The following is a 16,542-nucleotide window of genomic DNA, read 5'->3' on the forward strand; positions in this document are numbered from 1 at the left end:
CACCTGCGATGTGTTTGTTGGCGAAGGTTGTTGTTCTCGATATGCGTGTGATATTGCTTGGAATGCCCTTTCAGTGCCTCTGTGAACTCCTGACTGTCCCTTTTGTTAAAGGGTCTGTGCCCAGAAGTGTTGTTGGTTGCATATTCATTTCAAAGTCTGCTTTGATCAAGATGAATGGTGCAATTCCCTGTTGTTCTTGACACGCGCAGTACAGTGAAGTAGTGATGTGACGTCTGCTCTGCTTTAGGGCAGAACATCCAAGCGTTGTTCATGGTGCTTGTTCAGTGGGCTGTTTTCATTGCTCCTTTCCAGTGCTGGAAATGGACAACATTTACTGGGGGAACCCGGCCTCCCCCACCCACCTCCCAACCGCCTTTTGCGCACACGCTAGATGTCATATAAAGTGGGTTACCTGAATATAGGATGCCGGCTGCTTTGCATAAAAACAGAGTACATTTTGGGAACATGAGAATGGCCACCAATTTATCTATGCATGTCTGTGGTAGTAACTCAAAGGTGCATTCTTTCTGAACATGCAATGCACACTGGCAGCCAGAGCCTGGTGGGAGCAAGGCTGAGATGTCCTGACTCGAGTGTGTTGTGAGAGGAGTGGGAAGCAGCCACCATAATCGGTCTTCACCTGCGCGAAAATAAGGAACTTTGATTCCTGCCACATGTGAGACAAATGGTTGTTCCAGCCACATATGTACCCCTCTATAATATGCCAGTGAATTATAGCCTATATCTGGGGCCTATCAAAATGGGATTTAAAAGCCAAAGAAGGTTAACTATCTATACTCACCCCCTAGTATAGGGAACTGGATATCTGAAACATCTCCAAAAGACAAAGAAATACCTAGAAGAGTTTTCACTTTTTCGTTTTTTTACTTAAACTATTTATAGTTCCACTCTGTTTACTTCCATAGCTACTTCTAACATTGAACACCAAATAAACAGGTGATGTACATACATCATTTCCTGTTATTCCACCCTTGTACTATTTTCATTTTAAATCCTTATTCGCATGGGAACATGTTTTAAATTACAAAATAATTTCATATAAAACATGCATATGGACATCAGAGAAAAACATTCAATTCTAACATGAGCACTCTACACATGAACTGTTACAAAACACTAATCTTCTCTTGAAAATGTAGCCCACTTTAAAAATGCATTACAGGAGTTTACACACATGTAAGGATCCCAGCAATTAAAGTGCTTTTTTTGTTGTAAATCCAATAATAATTGTTTTATGCTTTCCTTCAATTGCTGAATGTATCCTGCCAACTGGTTTCGGCCAACAGCCCCAATTGTTTTCTATGGTGCATACTTCTTCAGGGCAGCAAATGATATGCACATTATAATAGGCCAATCAAATGCTAAAATGGAAAAAAAAAGAAGCAAATATATTTATACAAACAAAATGGGGTTTTCAGCCACGTGTGTATACATGTTGTAGATTGATGCACCTGGGTTTGTTCTGCCTCATCATGGACAGTGGCCAGAGCGGATCCAGTCTGACATGTCTATACTTCAAAGTAATGACGCAGGGTATGGCCGCATCACGGTGTGTGCCAAACAGTAGAAATATGAGGTTGCCTCTGGTTTCAAAGGAACATGCTTGGAAGGGAGACGGTCCGTTTCCCTGCCACCCTGTCTGTCTCTACTCAAGCACATGCGCACTGATGTCCCCCGTGACCTCCAGCATGCTCTTTGTCAAATCAATTCACCATTTATCCACGTCTTCTGAACCTGTCCCATGTAATGCACCTGGCATTAGTGTACTACTTGAAGAATGTTATTGGTAAAAAAGCAGGGTTTCAAAAGCATTGGCCCACAATATTTTTCTTTAAAAAACTTAGTTCAGAATTTTGTTTTGTCACACAAGCACAGTCAATTCTGTTTCTTAGAGCTGGCCTACATTTTAACATCACTGACAGCTCTTTTAATTACTGATACCTTTCTATGTCACATCAACAATGGGCCTCATTACGAGTATGGAGGTAGCCATGCTGCTTTTAGCGGCATGGCTACCCCCATACGGGTACCAGGTCCGGGTTCCAGGAATGAGGAATTACTGGGCCATTCCAACATTGGAGGGCCCGGTAATTCCCTTTCCTGGGACCCGTACCGGTACATCCCCATTCCCATTTGAGCCCCCATAGGGCTCAATGGGAAAGGGGAGGATGCTAACAACGGGCCTGTTAATGACGGGCCCGTTGTTAGCATCCTGTCCTGCTAGCGGGTCCCGCTAAGGACGCCTGGTTTTAGCAGACGTCCTTAGCGAACCCGCGATCAGACCTCGTAGTGAAGCGGTAGAGGGTTAACGCTGCCGGCAGCACTACTGGCACCGTTAACCCTCTACCGCCTTCCTCGTAATGAGGCCCCATGTCTTTCAAGATGGCATATGTGCTTTCTCAAAGGCATCAGAGCCTCCTATTTTCTCGTTTTATTTGAGTTCTGTTTTTTCCCCTTTCACCGTTTTCATTACATTTTACAGAGAAAATAACTTTTGAGTTTCACTGCTTAGGGCTGGACACCCCAACCCCAGTCATTGGGAGCCGAATGAGAGAGCCAAATGACGTCCAGGTTTTCAGGAAAATAAATAAAAAAATAACTTAGTGTACAGTGACTCTAAATGGGAAATATGTGCATAGTGAGGGACTACCTTGGAACCTCATTACCAGGTAATCGCCCCTTGTGAGGTTGGCAAGTGTATGTGGTGTATCCCATATATGTTTACAGCGTGTGCTCCTCTGTAATGTAGGAGCTGTAATGTACATAGTAGCATCAGGACTGTGCAAGCCTGTATATAAAGTGATAGCCATGTTTTCTGCCGTGGTCAGGATATGTGACATCCTTCCTCTTTAGATAGCAAGGTGGCGCTCTCGAAGCTAGGTTTGGAGGCCCAACCCGGATGCGGTCAATGTACATGAGGAGCGTTACTTAAAGGTTTAGGTTGGTGAGGAGGAGAAAGACGCGTTTGAGTGGTCCTGAGGATGTCCATGTAAGGGACCGTGCAAACGCATTGAAGGCATGGGCGTTGCTAGGGGGGGGCTAAGGGGGCTATAGCCCCTGATCTTTTGGTTGTAGCCCCGGATAGAATCTCAGGAGCTACAGCCAAAAGACTAGCTAGCCCCCAGGCCCAACAGTTCTGACATCAGTTTAGCCCCGGGTCTTTTCCAGACCTAGCAACTCCCCTGATTGAAGGAAAGCCTATCAGAATTCAAGAGAATGCTTGGCCGCCACCATGGCAGCCCGGGAGAGGATCTCACACTATTCATCCACAGCTGCCTTTAAGTTGTACCGGTTCCGGATTAAGTGTAACCAGAGAGAGAAAGAGTGTGTGTGAGAGAGAGAGAGAGAGAGAGAGAGAGAGAGCGAGAAAGAGAGAGAGAGGCGCATCAGCCTATGCTTGACATGAGCATCTGGAGGGAATTTGGCTCCAAAAAGATTACATGCTTGTCCCTTGAGGGTATGCACATCTAGAAAGAAAGACTGAGACACCAGGGTAATAAAGGTTTATTTATGGGAAGTGGAGTGTGTGTTTATTTCTTTGTGTTCTGTTTATGTGTTTTGGAAGAATCCATCCATCCCACCCCACCATACATTGTTTCACACACCACCTTCTCAGCCAAACACTCTGCTGTGCGTAAAGTGTCCTCTCTACTTGCCGTTAGGCAAGTACGCCCTCAATAGGCTCCTCACACTAGGGCCCCATCAAAGGTTAGTTGGGAATGTTCCTTTCTCATCTTCTGTGCTCTGCACTCACCTTGCAATGTCCACTCTGGGCTCTCCCACTTCTGACACCTGGACAGGCAATCCCTTATCTTTTGATTTGGGGTTTGCCAGGTAACACTGACCAAACAATCAAGCTGCCGTACTTTGAGGGTACAATGGAGCACCACTCTAGCCCATCCTGCGACTACTCACTGCCGAATTTCAGTACTTACTAAAGTATGGGAATCTGCGCTCTTGAGTAATATACAGCACTATCCGTCAGGCCCTTCTCTATAAGCGGAAAGATCAGGGGTGTTGCTTGGTATGGAAAAGATCTGGGGCTATGCTAGTTTTGGGACCGTCGGCACTGGGGGCTAGCTAGCATTTTTGGTTGTAACCCCTGAGCTTCTATCCGGCTACACTCAAAAGACCCGGGGCCATAGCCCCCTCAGCCCCTCCCCCCCCAGCAACGCCTCTGCATGCGATTACAAACTTCATCCGTTCCTCAAGGCCCCTTTTCAATATCCTTCTTGTTAGTTGATTTTCTGCTCCCTCTTCTTCCTTCCCACTGCTGCCCTTTTATTTTCCTCCACAGCCTTGGGTCTAGTTGACAGAATGCCACTTTCTGGACCAGCTTCAGCATTGTTTAGACCACTGTGGGCACCAATGCAATATAAAACACTTTTAACATAACATAGCTCTTATGAGAAGTAGTTGGGGGTTACTATTTTACTAATATATATATAATTAAGATGTAAATATGTACACATGATTCACTTGATCAGGAGATGCATTATTTTTAATGGGTCACTGGCCACCCTTATGGGACTGGTGGAGGCACTATAGCAATTAAAAGAAGCTAAAAAGCACCTGAAGAGGGACATCTGCAGTAGGAAGGGACTAGGGCTAGACAAGGCAACAAGGCAAGGGGCAAGTCTCCGGTCAGTTCCTCACAGGTGGCACATGGAGGCACAGAAAAGAGGCGTGCAACCAGTTTTGCAGTGTGATAGAAAAAGGGGGTGTCTTCGTTGAGCCCTATAATAGTTCCACCAAGGGGTGGATTGGCCTATAAGGAACTCTGGAGATGTCCTGGCAGGCCTCTGCACCCTGGGCCTCTTTTCTGTGGTATTTTTACATCTCCACACAAGAAAAGGGTTGGGATTGCTGAAAAGCTGTAGCATGGGGCCACTTTGACAATTATTTCCAGGGCCTCTTTTGGTTCCCAGTCCACCCCTGGTTCCACCACATTTTACCTTCTATGTTTTAATGAGCGTAGGTGGTAAAGTGTTCAATAATTCAATTAGCTCTTTTTTTTACCACAAAACATATTAATGCGGCTGTCGGAAATTAAATTGTATGCAAAATAATCTGCTTGGTTCCTTGAGCCCGTGCCCCTCGGCTGTTCTTCCATGCGTGTAGCAGAGACAATGCAACATTACTAGAAAGCGGGACACTAAGATTCACAGAGCGTTTTCCTATGGGATTGCGCCATTATAAAACACTTCCATGAATCAGGCCCTAAATATGGCATTCGCCAGTAAGTGCATGGCATATGTCTGCATTTTAGGGGGAAATCGTTTCAAAACTGTGCACAATTAAAGTTTCCAAGACTACGAAACTCCACAAAAGAAGGTAACATGGGCTGGAACCGCCTAATCTTTGCTATTTCTTTCTGTTTTGCAGTTCATGGCTTGCACTGGAAACAAGGTAGCCAAAGCCAAGTATGAATCGGAAGTGCCAGCCTTTTACTACAAGCCCACGTTTCCCGACTGTCAGTAAGTAGCAAAAAAACTCCCTTTGATCGTTTCACTGGTAAATAACCTGTGTCCTCTCGCGGCGGAAGGATCCGTAATAGTTCCGCAAATCTATGATGGCGGCGGGGGATTAGATTACGGAATGGCTCTTCCTAGCTGCACTGTCTGGCATTTATGTGTCGGGGCCCGTACAAACATTTGTACAGATTTGATTTAGTGTATACAGCCTGACACTGCCGGGAAAAGATGACGATACTTTATGTCTCTGCCGTCTCCGGCTATCTAGTTCTTTCTGTTTTATGACCAGAGGCCGCCTTTATTTAATTGCCATTGTATCCGCGTTACAGTGGGAAGCAGTTGCAGTATTGCAAGACAACATTTACAGGATGTTATAGGCATTTATTTTCCAATCCTGTAAAAGTTCAAAATCAGACTTTCTCCGAATAGCTAAATAGAATTTTAGTTTTGATACATTTTCTTGAATTGTATATGGTGCAATCATCAAGGAGGTATTGTGTGCATTCATTTATTTCAGAAGTATAATGCAAATGTGTTAGTAAATATGCAAACAATGGTACTGCTTAATAATCTATTTTTGGATTCAACCTGGTCTATACCGTCACTGCTCAAAGTGTAACATTTTGAAGTGCTGGGTTGTATAGCATATCCAATTGTGCAATCATACAATTTGTAATAGTATGTACTTGAACAACCTGTTCATATCTGTCACATCAATTGTATCTGCGCATTGCGATTCCAGTCTCCCAGCTTGATGGTATTTAAGATATGATATGATGGGTTATTTCTAATGCGCGTAATACCCTGAGGTTTCTAAGCGCGGACCCGGGAATCGAACTTGTGGTGCTCCGTGTCGTCTTGCTTCCAAGGTGAGCACGTTGCCCCTGAGCTATCCTCCCGTGAAGATATTGTTTCAAAATGTCCATTTGGTGTATCCAAAATTCTTTGGCTAAGTGAAATGTTGTTATCTATATGTATTGTTTTCCAGTAAAATAAGGATTTGTAACTACTGTTTTTCTGCATTTATTCGACTTAACAAAATGTATTTTTTTTTAAAATCATACATGGACATACAGTACACAAATAGAACAGGGTAATTCCTCTATCGTTTTCAGCTCCATTTTGACCTTAGAGATAAATTGCTGCTCCTGTGATTGGTGCTGACCCAGGAAGTATGTTGTCAACAATTTACATAACTTCTAAACGATTTTTCACACTACTTTCACACCCTCCAATTTGCCGGTTTGAAATACCTCTGGGCCGCGATGCATGATTGACAGTAGGTGGAACTAAGCAGAACAACCTGCTCTTCTATTTTTCTTCTGTTCATGCATTGAAATTACAGACAGAAAACAACTGATTTACGGCTCTGCTAAAACAAAAGCACCAAGTAAAACAGAAAACAGCAGGCCTTCATTATGTTATTGTTGTTACTTTTGAAAGTTCACAAAATGTGTGAATCCCTCAACCAAGAACAAACACAAGCTAATGTATCCTGGTCTATGCAATGTGGCCTGTTTGGTGGAGCCTCGGTCACATTTTACCTCTCAGGACCTTTCACAGACAAGAATGTCCATTTTCACGAGAACAGTCCAGCACCGAAATGCTAGGTGTGTGTCTGTTGGGTGTTATCAGTTAAGTGCAGCTTCTGGGCAACTGAGAGCAGTGGAGCCATGTCTGAAATGCCTCAACACTCTTTTGGTGAAACCCAAGGTGCTGCTCATAACAGCACAAAAGGGCATAGCATTTTAACCAAGAAAGCACAGCAAGAGCTATAGTAGCCTGTCCTATAAACTGCGGTCCACTTCCTTGAATCTCTGTCACTTTTTCGATCTTGTAATCACTAGTTAGGGCACTCAAACATAAAGGGGGTAAATCATGGATTATTTGCGCCGAAAAAAACAGGATTTGTGCGCCATTCTGCCAGCAAATCCCTGTTTAACAAATGGGGATTTGAGGGCAGAATGGCGCACAAATCCCGTTTTTTTCAGTGCAAATAATCCATGAATTACCCCCCAAAAAGTCCACTGCGCTATGTGGGTTATTTACTAGATGTATAGGTTATTTGCTGAAGATACCAAGCTGCATCTGCCCAGACAGGGGGAGGCGGGCCCTATTTTCTCCAAACACTATGACTGCCATAAATAATCCAAGGTACCTATGGCATTAACTTCAACTTGTATTGTCGAAGAATTTTTATAAAACAGCTACTTGAACATAAGGATCTCGCGAGGAGCCACAGCCAACACGTGTTTCGACCCACAGGGGTCTTTTTCAAGGCTGTATGTCATTCCCCAAACACAAATCATGTTATTAAACCAGAATTAAAAAAGCAATCCCTCACCAGAAAAGGTGTCTCAAGCCAGAACACACTAATCAAGTTTCAGACAAAACCTGAAGACAGTGGAATTTCAGGCTCTTAACAACGTTGAGAGAGATCAACAAATAATAATCAAAGAAGCTGACAAGAGTGTTAATATTGTCATTCTTAATAGAACTGATTGCATTGGACTGTTGCAGCGACATCTTGAAATGCCAGGTTCTTATCAACAATTACAGTCCAATCCCACCAATAAAATTGTCAGGGAATGTAAGGAGATGTTAATTAAATGGTTCGGACAAGGGCTGCTTACTGATGAAGAACTATCATATATTATAGTATCACATTCCAGAATGCCAACCATATACTTTCTACCGAAAGTACATAAACAATTTGACACATACTAGAAGGACAACCTATCCTTAGTGGTATGGATTCTATCACTGAACCAATTGCCATATATATTAACAATGTGATACAAAAAGAGGTTATCAAAATTCCTGCCTATTGTGATGAATCTAAAAACGTCATCACTGATTCCCTGGAAGGAAGCCTCTCATAAATGGGCAGGGAAAGGCAGAAGCTTCCTTACTCAGACCCTGGGGGTGGCTATCATGGGAGAGGACAAGCTCCAGGGAGACAGGAAAAGACTGAACCAAGAAAACACCTCACCTTTTGATGACAATCATGTACCCCTGCAACATTCCTACATGGCCTACTGTAAAGTTGACCCAAATTTACTAAATATTCACAGTACCAAACCTTAGTTATCTCCCCTCCCCTTAATACTGAGACGAGGAAGAGTGATGGAGTAATGATAATGACTAGGCATGGTAAACCTAGGCCATGCTCCAGTCATTGGAGATCATTGAGAAAGACCAGGACTTTTAAAACCCACATAGGTGAGGCAAAATCAGAGCGATCGAGCGAGCCAAAGACTGGACATGTGGCTGACTGGTGCTGACACTGTGAAGGAGACTGAAGGCGCAGAAGCTGTAGAGTGAATTGCAGAGGCCAATGGACACAGTGCACTGAAGAGTCAGGATGGGAGAAGTTCACTGCTTTACAACTGCAAGCAGACAAAGCTGCCGAAGGCAGAAGAAGATGAAGCAGGAAGAGAACCACTTACCAAACGCATTTCCAACTAAAGGCACAAGAGCAAAGACGTGGAAGAGACAGGAGGAACATTGCAGATACCATCCAGAACTGGTAAGGCCAGGAAGAACGGCCGGGTTATTGGTACGCATCTGAACCAATGTCGTGTGCCGCGTACTACGCTAGAAGGTATTAATGGAACAAATCTTGTGAATGGAACATATATTGTGAATTAAACAAGCCCAAGTAATGTCAGTGACAGTATTTCTAAAGCGATCAATATAAACAGAATGAGCCTAAGTAAAGGCATACACATTATTTCTAAAGCAAACTGTTTGAACAGAATGGGCCTAAGTGAAGGCAGAGATATTATTACTGAAAAAACATTGTGAATGGGGTAAGCCTCAGTAAAGGGAGAGATATTATGACTGAAACAGACATTGTGAATGGAGCTAGCCTAAGTGAAGGCAGAGATATTCTTACTGAAATGAACGTTGTGAATGGAACACACCCACTTGAAGACATAGATATTATTTCTGAAAGTAAGATTGTTCATGGAACAGGCAGAAGCAAAAGCAATAAACTCTGTGCGAACAAGGACAATGTTAACAGTGAAAGAGAGAAAGGGGTGTTGACCCAATATTGGAGAATTGTAAATTGGAGTAAAGCAAAACTACGAAATAAAAGTGAGAAAGGGTTGTGGTCCCAATATTGGAAAACTGTGATACAAAGAGTGAATAAACCCTGGCAGGATAGTGAACCAAGCAACCCGTGAGTCTGACACTCAGACTCATCAACGGTATCCTGGCAGGCGAGTAAACCAGGAGTAAGAAAGACAGAAGATAATCTAGAAGACCCATTCCCATTTTTAAGAATCAAGGAATCGTGTCCTGGCATGAGAGTATACCAGGGAAGGAAACAGTAATCATATCCTGACAGTACAGTATACCAGGAAAGGAAGAAGGATTCATAAAGCCCATGGGTCAGAACCCCCTTAATTGTGAAAGTGTGTAGAAGGGGAAAGCTTATACCCCTGAAGGATTCAAGAGAACTTTAATATAAGAAATTGTGATAAACAACTACCAAGTATGCTGTCAGAAATCTAGGGAAAGGGAAACCCATTTTCCTGATGGAACTTTGTTTTTCTCTTCATTTTTCTGCACCTTAGAACTTTGTTTTGGACTACAAGAACCTGCTATACATGTATAGCATAAAACAGTTCCTATTTCACCTTGTATTTAATTTAGAGTGTAAGGATCAGTTTACAATTGTGGATACAGGACTGAAGACGTTCCTTAGTTGTGTTGAGGTAGGGAGCCCCTCATAAAGATAGGGATAGATAGGATTTTCCCAACCCCTCTTATTATTTTGACAATAAAAGTTTATAACCAAAACTCAACATGCCATTGTGCCTGATTCTTACTGCTGACCCCTTACAGTATATTAGGGATACCATGCACACCCTTAATATTCTGCAAAACATAATCTGGCAATCAGACTATCTTTTGGTGACACAGGACGTGAAATCTCTGTATGCTTCTATCACTCACACCCAAGCCATTGTCAATATAGATTTTACTTATTCTACAACTTCAGCATCACATTACATGCATCTAGTCATGATTTAAGAACTTCTAGAATTCTCATTGACACACAATGTGTTTTTGTTCAACGGGCAGTACTATCGCCAAACAGGTGGCATTGCCATGGGTGCTAGCTATGCACCCGAATTGGCCAACCTTTTTATGAACCATTATGAACAAACACCTGCTCTCAACAATCCTGATTACCTGACCAAAATCACACATATGCAAGCATGTTAATGCTGGAGGTACCTTGCATCCCTTTTTAGATCTTTACAGCATTAGAGCACACAAAAACTAAAAGACTTGAAGGGAGGGTGTGCGTGCATGTTTGCATGCAAATGTCCAATGATGCGCTGTGCTGGAACATCAAATAACCATGTTCTCTCAATAACAGAAAAATAAAAATAATCAGTTAAGCTAAACATTGCTGCTTCGCCCATTATCATAGAGAGGCATACTTCAACACAATAAAATGAATCCTGGTGCAAGGGTCTTTATTATGACACAACAGCTATGTAAAGGGGTGACCTGTACCATAGTGTTCATCAAAACTGTGTGCTGATTAAAGAAAATCCCCTAGACATTGGGCTTTACAACTGATAACAGCCCACGGAACAAGCTAAAGGCCTGAACAAAGCAAGGACTTTCTACTATACGAGTCACAAAAACCCCTCGAGCACTTTATGGCTGCTAGTGCCTCTGGTAGGCAGCCGGCTGCACTTCAGTCCCTGCACTGATTGGGAGAAGCAGGTTGGCATCTGTGACAGAACCACGGGGGTGGGGGAATAGGAAGCAGTTGTTGAATAAAAAAAGTGAAGACTACCCTTATGATGGAGGTGTCTATTATCATCAGCTAGAAGTCCTCCTGGAACGACATCTAATTGCACCCAAAGGTGACAGGAAAGGGGACACCTTGGGGTAACTAATGTAAACATTTTGTTTGAGAGTATTACAAGGAAGGCTGATTTAGATGGCCTTTGTCAATATTATCTCTAGCTGGCAGGAGAGATTAAGTATTATAGTCTATATTTCCATAAATTACCCATCATGGTAGCACTTCTACAATTCGGATCTAATAATGGATGGAAAGCGGTTGCCCGATGTGATCAGTGCAGATTAACTACAGAAAATCTACTGTCAAAGGAACATGGTAGCAACCTGCAGCTATTGAAGGTAAACAGATTTTATTGGAAGAAAATGACATTGGATGTAAATACCCTGGAGAAACAGATAACCACTCGTGGGCTTAATCTGATGTTGTTGGTATTCTTCATCTTATTAAATATATGCTTAATACATTGGCTAAGTCTTCACGAGCAAAGAGAATGGAGAGTGGCACCAGGGGCGAGTGAATTGAAGCAAGCAGATGATGGAAAGGTCAAAATCAATGTTGCTAAGAGCATGACACAATTATAAACTTAAGCATTATCTCTGAAATTGGGGGAGGCTCACTCATTACCCGATCCAGTAGGCACTCGAAACTGCCAAATGCAGAGGTAGGCAGATGTCCTGCTTTCAAGTTTAAGCTATTAGGTGGTGCTGTAAATGCTGCCTATGAGCCAAAAGTATTGTTATGGGAAGTTAAGATAAGAGAGAGAAGAGGGATCCACAGTTTGTGTGGGTTTTTCAATGTTTACCCACCCATTGACTGCCCATGGTCATGCTAGTCCCTATGGCCGTCCCCTGCCCACTACCTCGCCCTCCCTCCCCAAAACACATGCCTTTGGGATCTCTTTGAACTAGGTATGTGCTTCCTGAGCCGCCGTCTGAAAGGCAATGACTTAATTGCAGCTATTAACCAGTTCCTGGTGTAATATAAATGTATTAACCAAGTGTGGTTTCCGCCACTGAATTTATAAGTAGTATGTGTGTACTTGCAGGAAGTTCCTGTTAAAACAAGCATTGACAAAGCCAACAATGTTGGCTCTTGCATAGAGTAAGGAAGGCCTTGTATCAAACAGTAAAACAGACACAAGTGATCACAGATCAAGGGTGTTTATTGAACTTCATTTGGGTTTGAAAAACGCCTATCTAATCCTAAATCTAAGGCTGGGAGCAAGCTACGACCATCAAATAATAATAACGCAGTCCTAGTCGAGTCTGTCAAAATTAAAGGGCCTATTTAAAAAAACCTATTGCCAATCCTTACTTCTAAATACAAATAGTGTGGGAAACAATGTTATGCAAAAGAAAAGTGTTCAAGAAATGATATGTCAGGATATTCATGCCATTGGCTACCCTTCCCCCACATTTTCAGCACAGGACAAGGCGGCACACTCGAGTTTAGCACACTCTCTGCCTTCTCTAGCAAGAGGATGGAGTTCAAAACCTCAACATCAGGGTCTTCTGTGCCAAAGTCTCTTTGCCATTCAAAGTCTTTTATTTCAGAGGGCCTGATGCAACACGACAAACAATAAAGTTCCTTTCTTCTTAGGATTTCACATATACAACTTCTCGGGTGATTTACTATTGACCCTCGGGTCCCCCTCCACCGGACTCAGACCCACTTTAACACAAAATCTTCAATTACTCTCTCTCCGCTGAGATCGGACCAAATTTGTCTACTTTTCCAAACGTTCTCTACTTCCTCAAAATCGAAGACTTTCAACTGTGCACAGATTTTGCTTGACCTATCGCTGGACCACTTCTATTCACAATTACTCGTTCTCTTCTTGATATAACCTTTTTCTCACGTTAACATTTGCCACTTTTCAGCTGGATACCTTAGAGAGGCCTTCGATTGAGCAGCCATGTGGTGCCGGACCACTCTGTCAAAGGTATTGTATCTTGCTTTTAAAGTTCAAACACTCATCAGCAGTTCAACTTTACTTGCGTCTCTTATCACACGCATTTTAACAATGTTTGTTCCAGCGCTCACCATACAATGTTGCTGCTTGCAACCTTGGCTTCAACACAGACCGATCTTGTATCAGTCTCCCCAGCTGTTTTGATTACATTGATGTTGCTTGGTTCTTGGAGCCAAGGATGGTACCACAGAGGTTGCTGCTTTTTCCCACCTTGATTAATGGCGCGGGAGAGCCCGGGTATCTCTAACACACAATGCAGGATTCTTCAGCCTTGTTTCCTGGTCTCACACTTTCTATTCTCAAGGTTTCTGGAAAGTAACGGTTCCCGGTCAAAAAGGTTAAGGGAACTTCCCTCCTTGCGATCCCCTTCTATTTGGCTGTCTTTCTTCTCTCATTCAGCTGCCGTCTCAATACTGCTGTTTCCTCATGTGCTTTGACTCGCTCAGAGGGTGCTCTCGTGGTTCGCCTTTTATCCGTGTGTGGGTAAGCTTAATGGAAGTCAGGTGCGTGTGATGGTCAGTAACTGCCTGACCTCACCTGACCATTGTATTGGGACATGTCAGGTATTCTGCTTGGGTTTTAGTCTGTTTTCTGTCATAGCAGGCTGTCCGTGTGAAAGTGTTTGTGTTGTAAAAAAAGGAGGGGGGTAGAGTTCCTAAATATCCTACCTGTTAGGATGGGGCAAAGGTGTTACAGGGAAGAGGATACCGCGTCTCACCATCTGGTGCCCCACTCCCACTCCTCGAAGACCCCTCACCCAGGTGATCCTCCCACACTGGTCCACCCCCAGGAACTTGATTCAAAAGCGATGGCCGTGTCCTGGCCACCTGGATGACCTATCCCCGGGGACTAATGGGTGAGACACCTTCTGGTTTCTCACAATAGGCAATAGGCATTTGCCAGGCACTGCTATAATATGGCTAGGTGCTAGCACCATTTGCCATCTGTTACCATCTTATGGGCAGGTTGTACCAATATGGACATGCCCAGAAAATGTCGATCCCAGGCCTACACAAAAGTCCCAAACGGGTAAATGTTTGTTTAGATAGCACCTATGGTGGACTCCGGCAACACACCTACTCAATAAGCCAATGGAAAGCTATACAATCATGAAAGCTGCGAAATCAGCAATGTCATAGTTTGTCATACCTTGTCTTGGTAAGGGTTCATTTTTGAGGGTATATTAATGGCAAAAGACTGTGAGGGTCAATGATAATGTCTATAAAGGTCCTTAATGCTAAAATTCTCCATCACTCAACATGTGAATGGAGCATGGAGAAAGGAAACAGGAAATAAGATTAAGCAACAAGATAAAATGATTACCAAAGGGGAACGTCAGGCACCCAAGTTCAGATGACCTATAACCAAGAAAATAGGATCTTGTCTGTATGGTCGGTCGGTGTGAGTTACTGATGGTCAATCTGGACTCCCATTGGGGACAGTGCTATCTGAGTCAGGTCAGAAAAGTCTTAAGTCTGTCATTATCTATGAACCAATTTCTTAGGGGCTGTGATTGAGCTGCCAAACTCAAGAGGGAGGTGGTTTGGAACTGAACAATTATAATTATAATTGTTCTTTTATAATGTGCTTAATACCAGAGATTGATTTCTAAGCGTGGGATCAGGATTCGAAACTGTGTTGCGCTGCGTTGTCTTGCTTCCAAGACAAACGCGTTGCCCCTGAACTATCCTCCTCACCACAATATTGCTGCCTAAGGATGTAGCTCATTCTGCACCCTATTACCCTTTTCCAATCTGCTGTATTAGTGACAGAAACGTTAGCTCTTTTATGAATCAGCCTACTCATGTCTATAGCTGCTGGTAGAACATGATTTTGTAAGATTTTATTGGGCAGGAGGCAGGCGTTTGGTGTGAGACTCAGGCTGCTATGCGCGGTACAAGGATGCTTAATAAGGAGGCTGCGGTGGCTCAGACAAATTGAACCAGAATTGCATGTGAGCCTTCGCTTCCCCTCTTCAAGAGCAGTGGGTGCTCAGTGATCACTACGATAAACCTTGATGGGGGTGGAAACATTGACTGCCACCCTGTGCTTTCACCTCCCCCTCCTCTTTTGGCCTGGAGTGACAGCTGCATGCTCAGAAGGGCACCTGGTTGTGGCATCACGGATTGATGATTTGAATTGAACCGAAGAGTGAAATAGGAGCAGCTGAGGAACCACTTGTGGGCTGTGGTGCCCTTCCTGGATGCTGGGTTGCAGTTGGACACTGCTGAATGACTGGGTCCAGAATAAAGATTTGATTTTGACACTGGAGGCCACGGTGGCATATTTGGATGCATGGAAGCCATTGGGATACTGCGGAATGACTCAATCGAGAAAAAGATATGATTCCGACGCTGAAGGCCCTGGTGGCATGCCTGGATGCAGGGATCCAACAGCAGAGAACAAAGATTACATTCCAGCACTGGAGCCATAGTCAGATGCCATGATCAGTGGGACACTACTGCATTATTGGGTTGAGAACACAATTGGATTCCAGCACTGGAGGTGTGGTGGGATGCAGGAATCAGGGGGATACTTCTGAATTACTAGGCTGAGAAGAAGAAGTGATTTCAGCACTTGAGGCATGGTAGGATGCAGGGATCAGTGGGATATTGCTGAATTACTGATCCCAGAACAAATATTGGATTCTGGCATTGAAGGCATGGTGGGATGCAGGCATCAGTGGAATACTGCTGAATTACTGAGCCCAGAACAAAGATTAGATTCCAGGACTTGTGGTGTGGTGGGGTTCAGGGATCAGTGGGATACTGACTGCTGAATTACTGAGCCCAGAACAAATATGGGATTCTGGCACTGTGGGCATGGTGGGATGAAGGCATCAGTGAGATAGTGATGCATTACTGAGCCCAGTACAAATACTGGATTCCTGCACTGGCTGCGTGGTGGGATGCAGGGATCAGTGAGATACTGCTGAATTACTGAGTAGAGAACAAAGATTAGATTCCAACACTGGAGGCATAGTCTGATGCCATGATCAGTGGGATAGTAGTGCATTATTGGGTTGGGAACACGATTGGATTCCAGCATTGGAGGTGTAGTGGGATGCAAGGATTAGTGGGATATTGCTGAATTGCTAGCTCAAGAACAAGATTGGATTCTGGTACTGGAGGCGTGATCGATTCAGGGATCAGTGGGATAGTGATGCATTACTGAGGTTAGAACAGATATTGGATTCCAGCACTGGCGACGTGGTTGGATGCAGGGATCAGTGTGATACT

The 16,542-nt window shown here is 43.6% G+C and overlaps 1 protein-coding gene across 1 annotated transcript in view; it reads left to right on the forward strand.

Moving 5' to 3' along the window:
* ADAP1 (ArfGAP with dual PH domains 1) overlaps positions 1 to 16,542 on the forward strand; it is a 1,143,511-nt gene that overhangs the window by 452,803 nt on the left and 674,166 nt on the right. The window contains exon 3 of the mRNA XM_069647219.1: positions 5,407 to 5,498. Coding sequence (XP_069503320.1) covers positions 5,407 to 5,498 — 92 coding nt within the window. The remainder of the gene's footprint in view (positions 1 to 5,406; positions 5,499 to 16,542) is intronic.

The sequence above is a fragment of the Ambystoma mexicanum genome, chromosome 2q (genome assembly GCF_040938575.1).
Source record: "Ambystoma mexicanum isolate Mex_15411 chromosome 2q, UKY_AmexF1_1, whole genome shotgun sequence".
In the NCBI taxonomy this organism is placed as follows: domain Eukaryota; kingdom Metazoa; phylum Chordata; class Amphibia; order Caudata; family Ambystomatidae; genus Ambystoma; species Ambystoma mexicanum.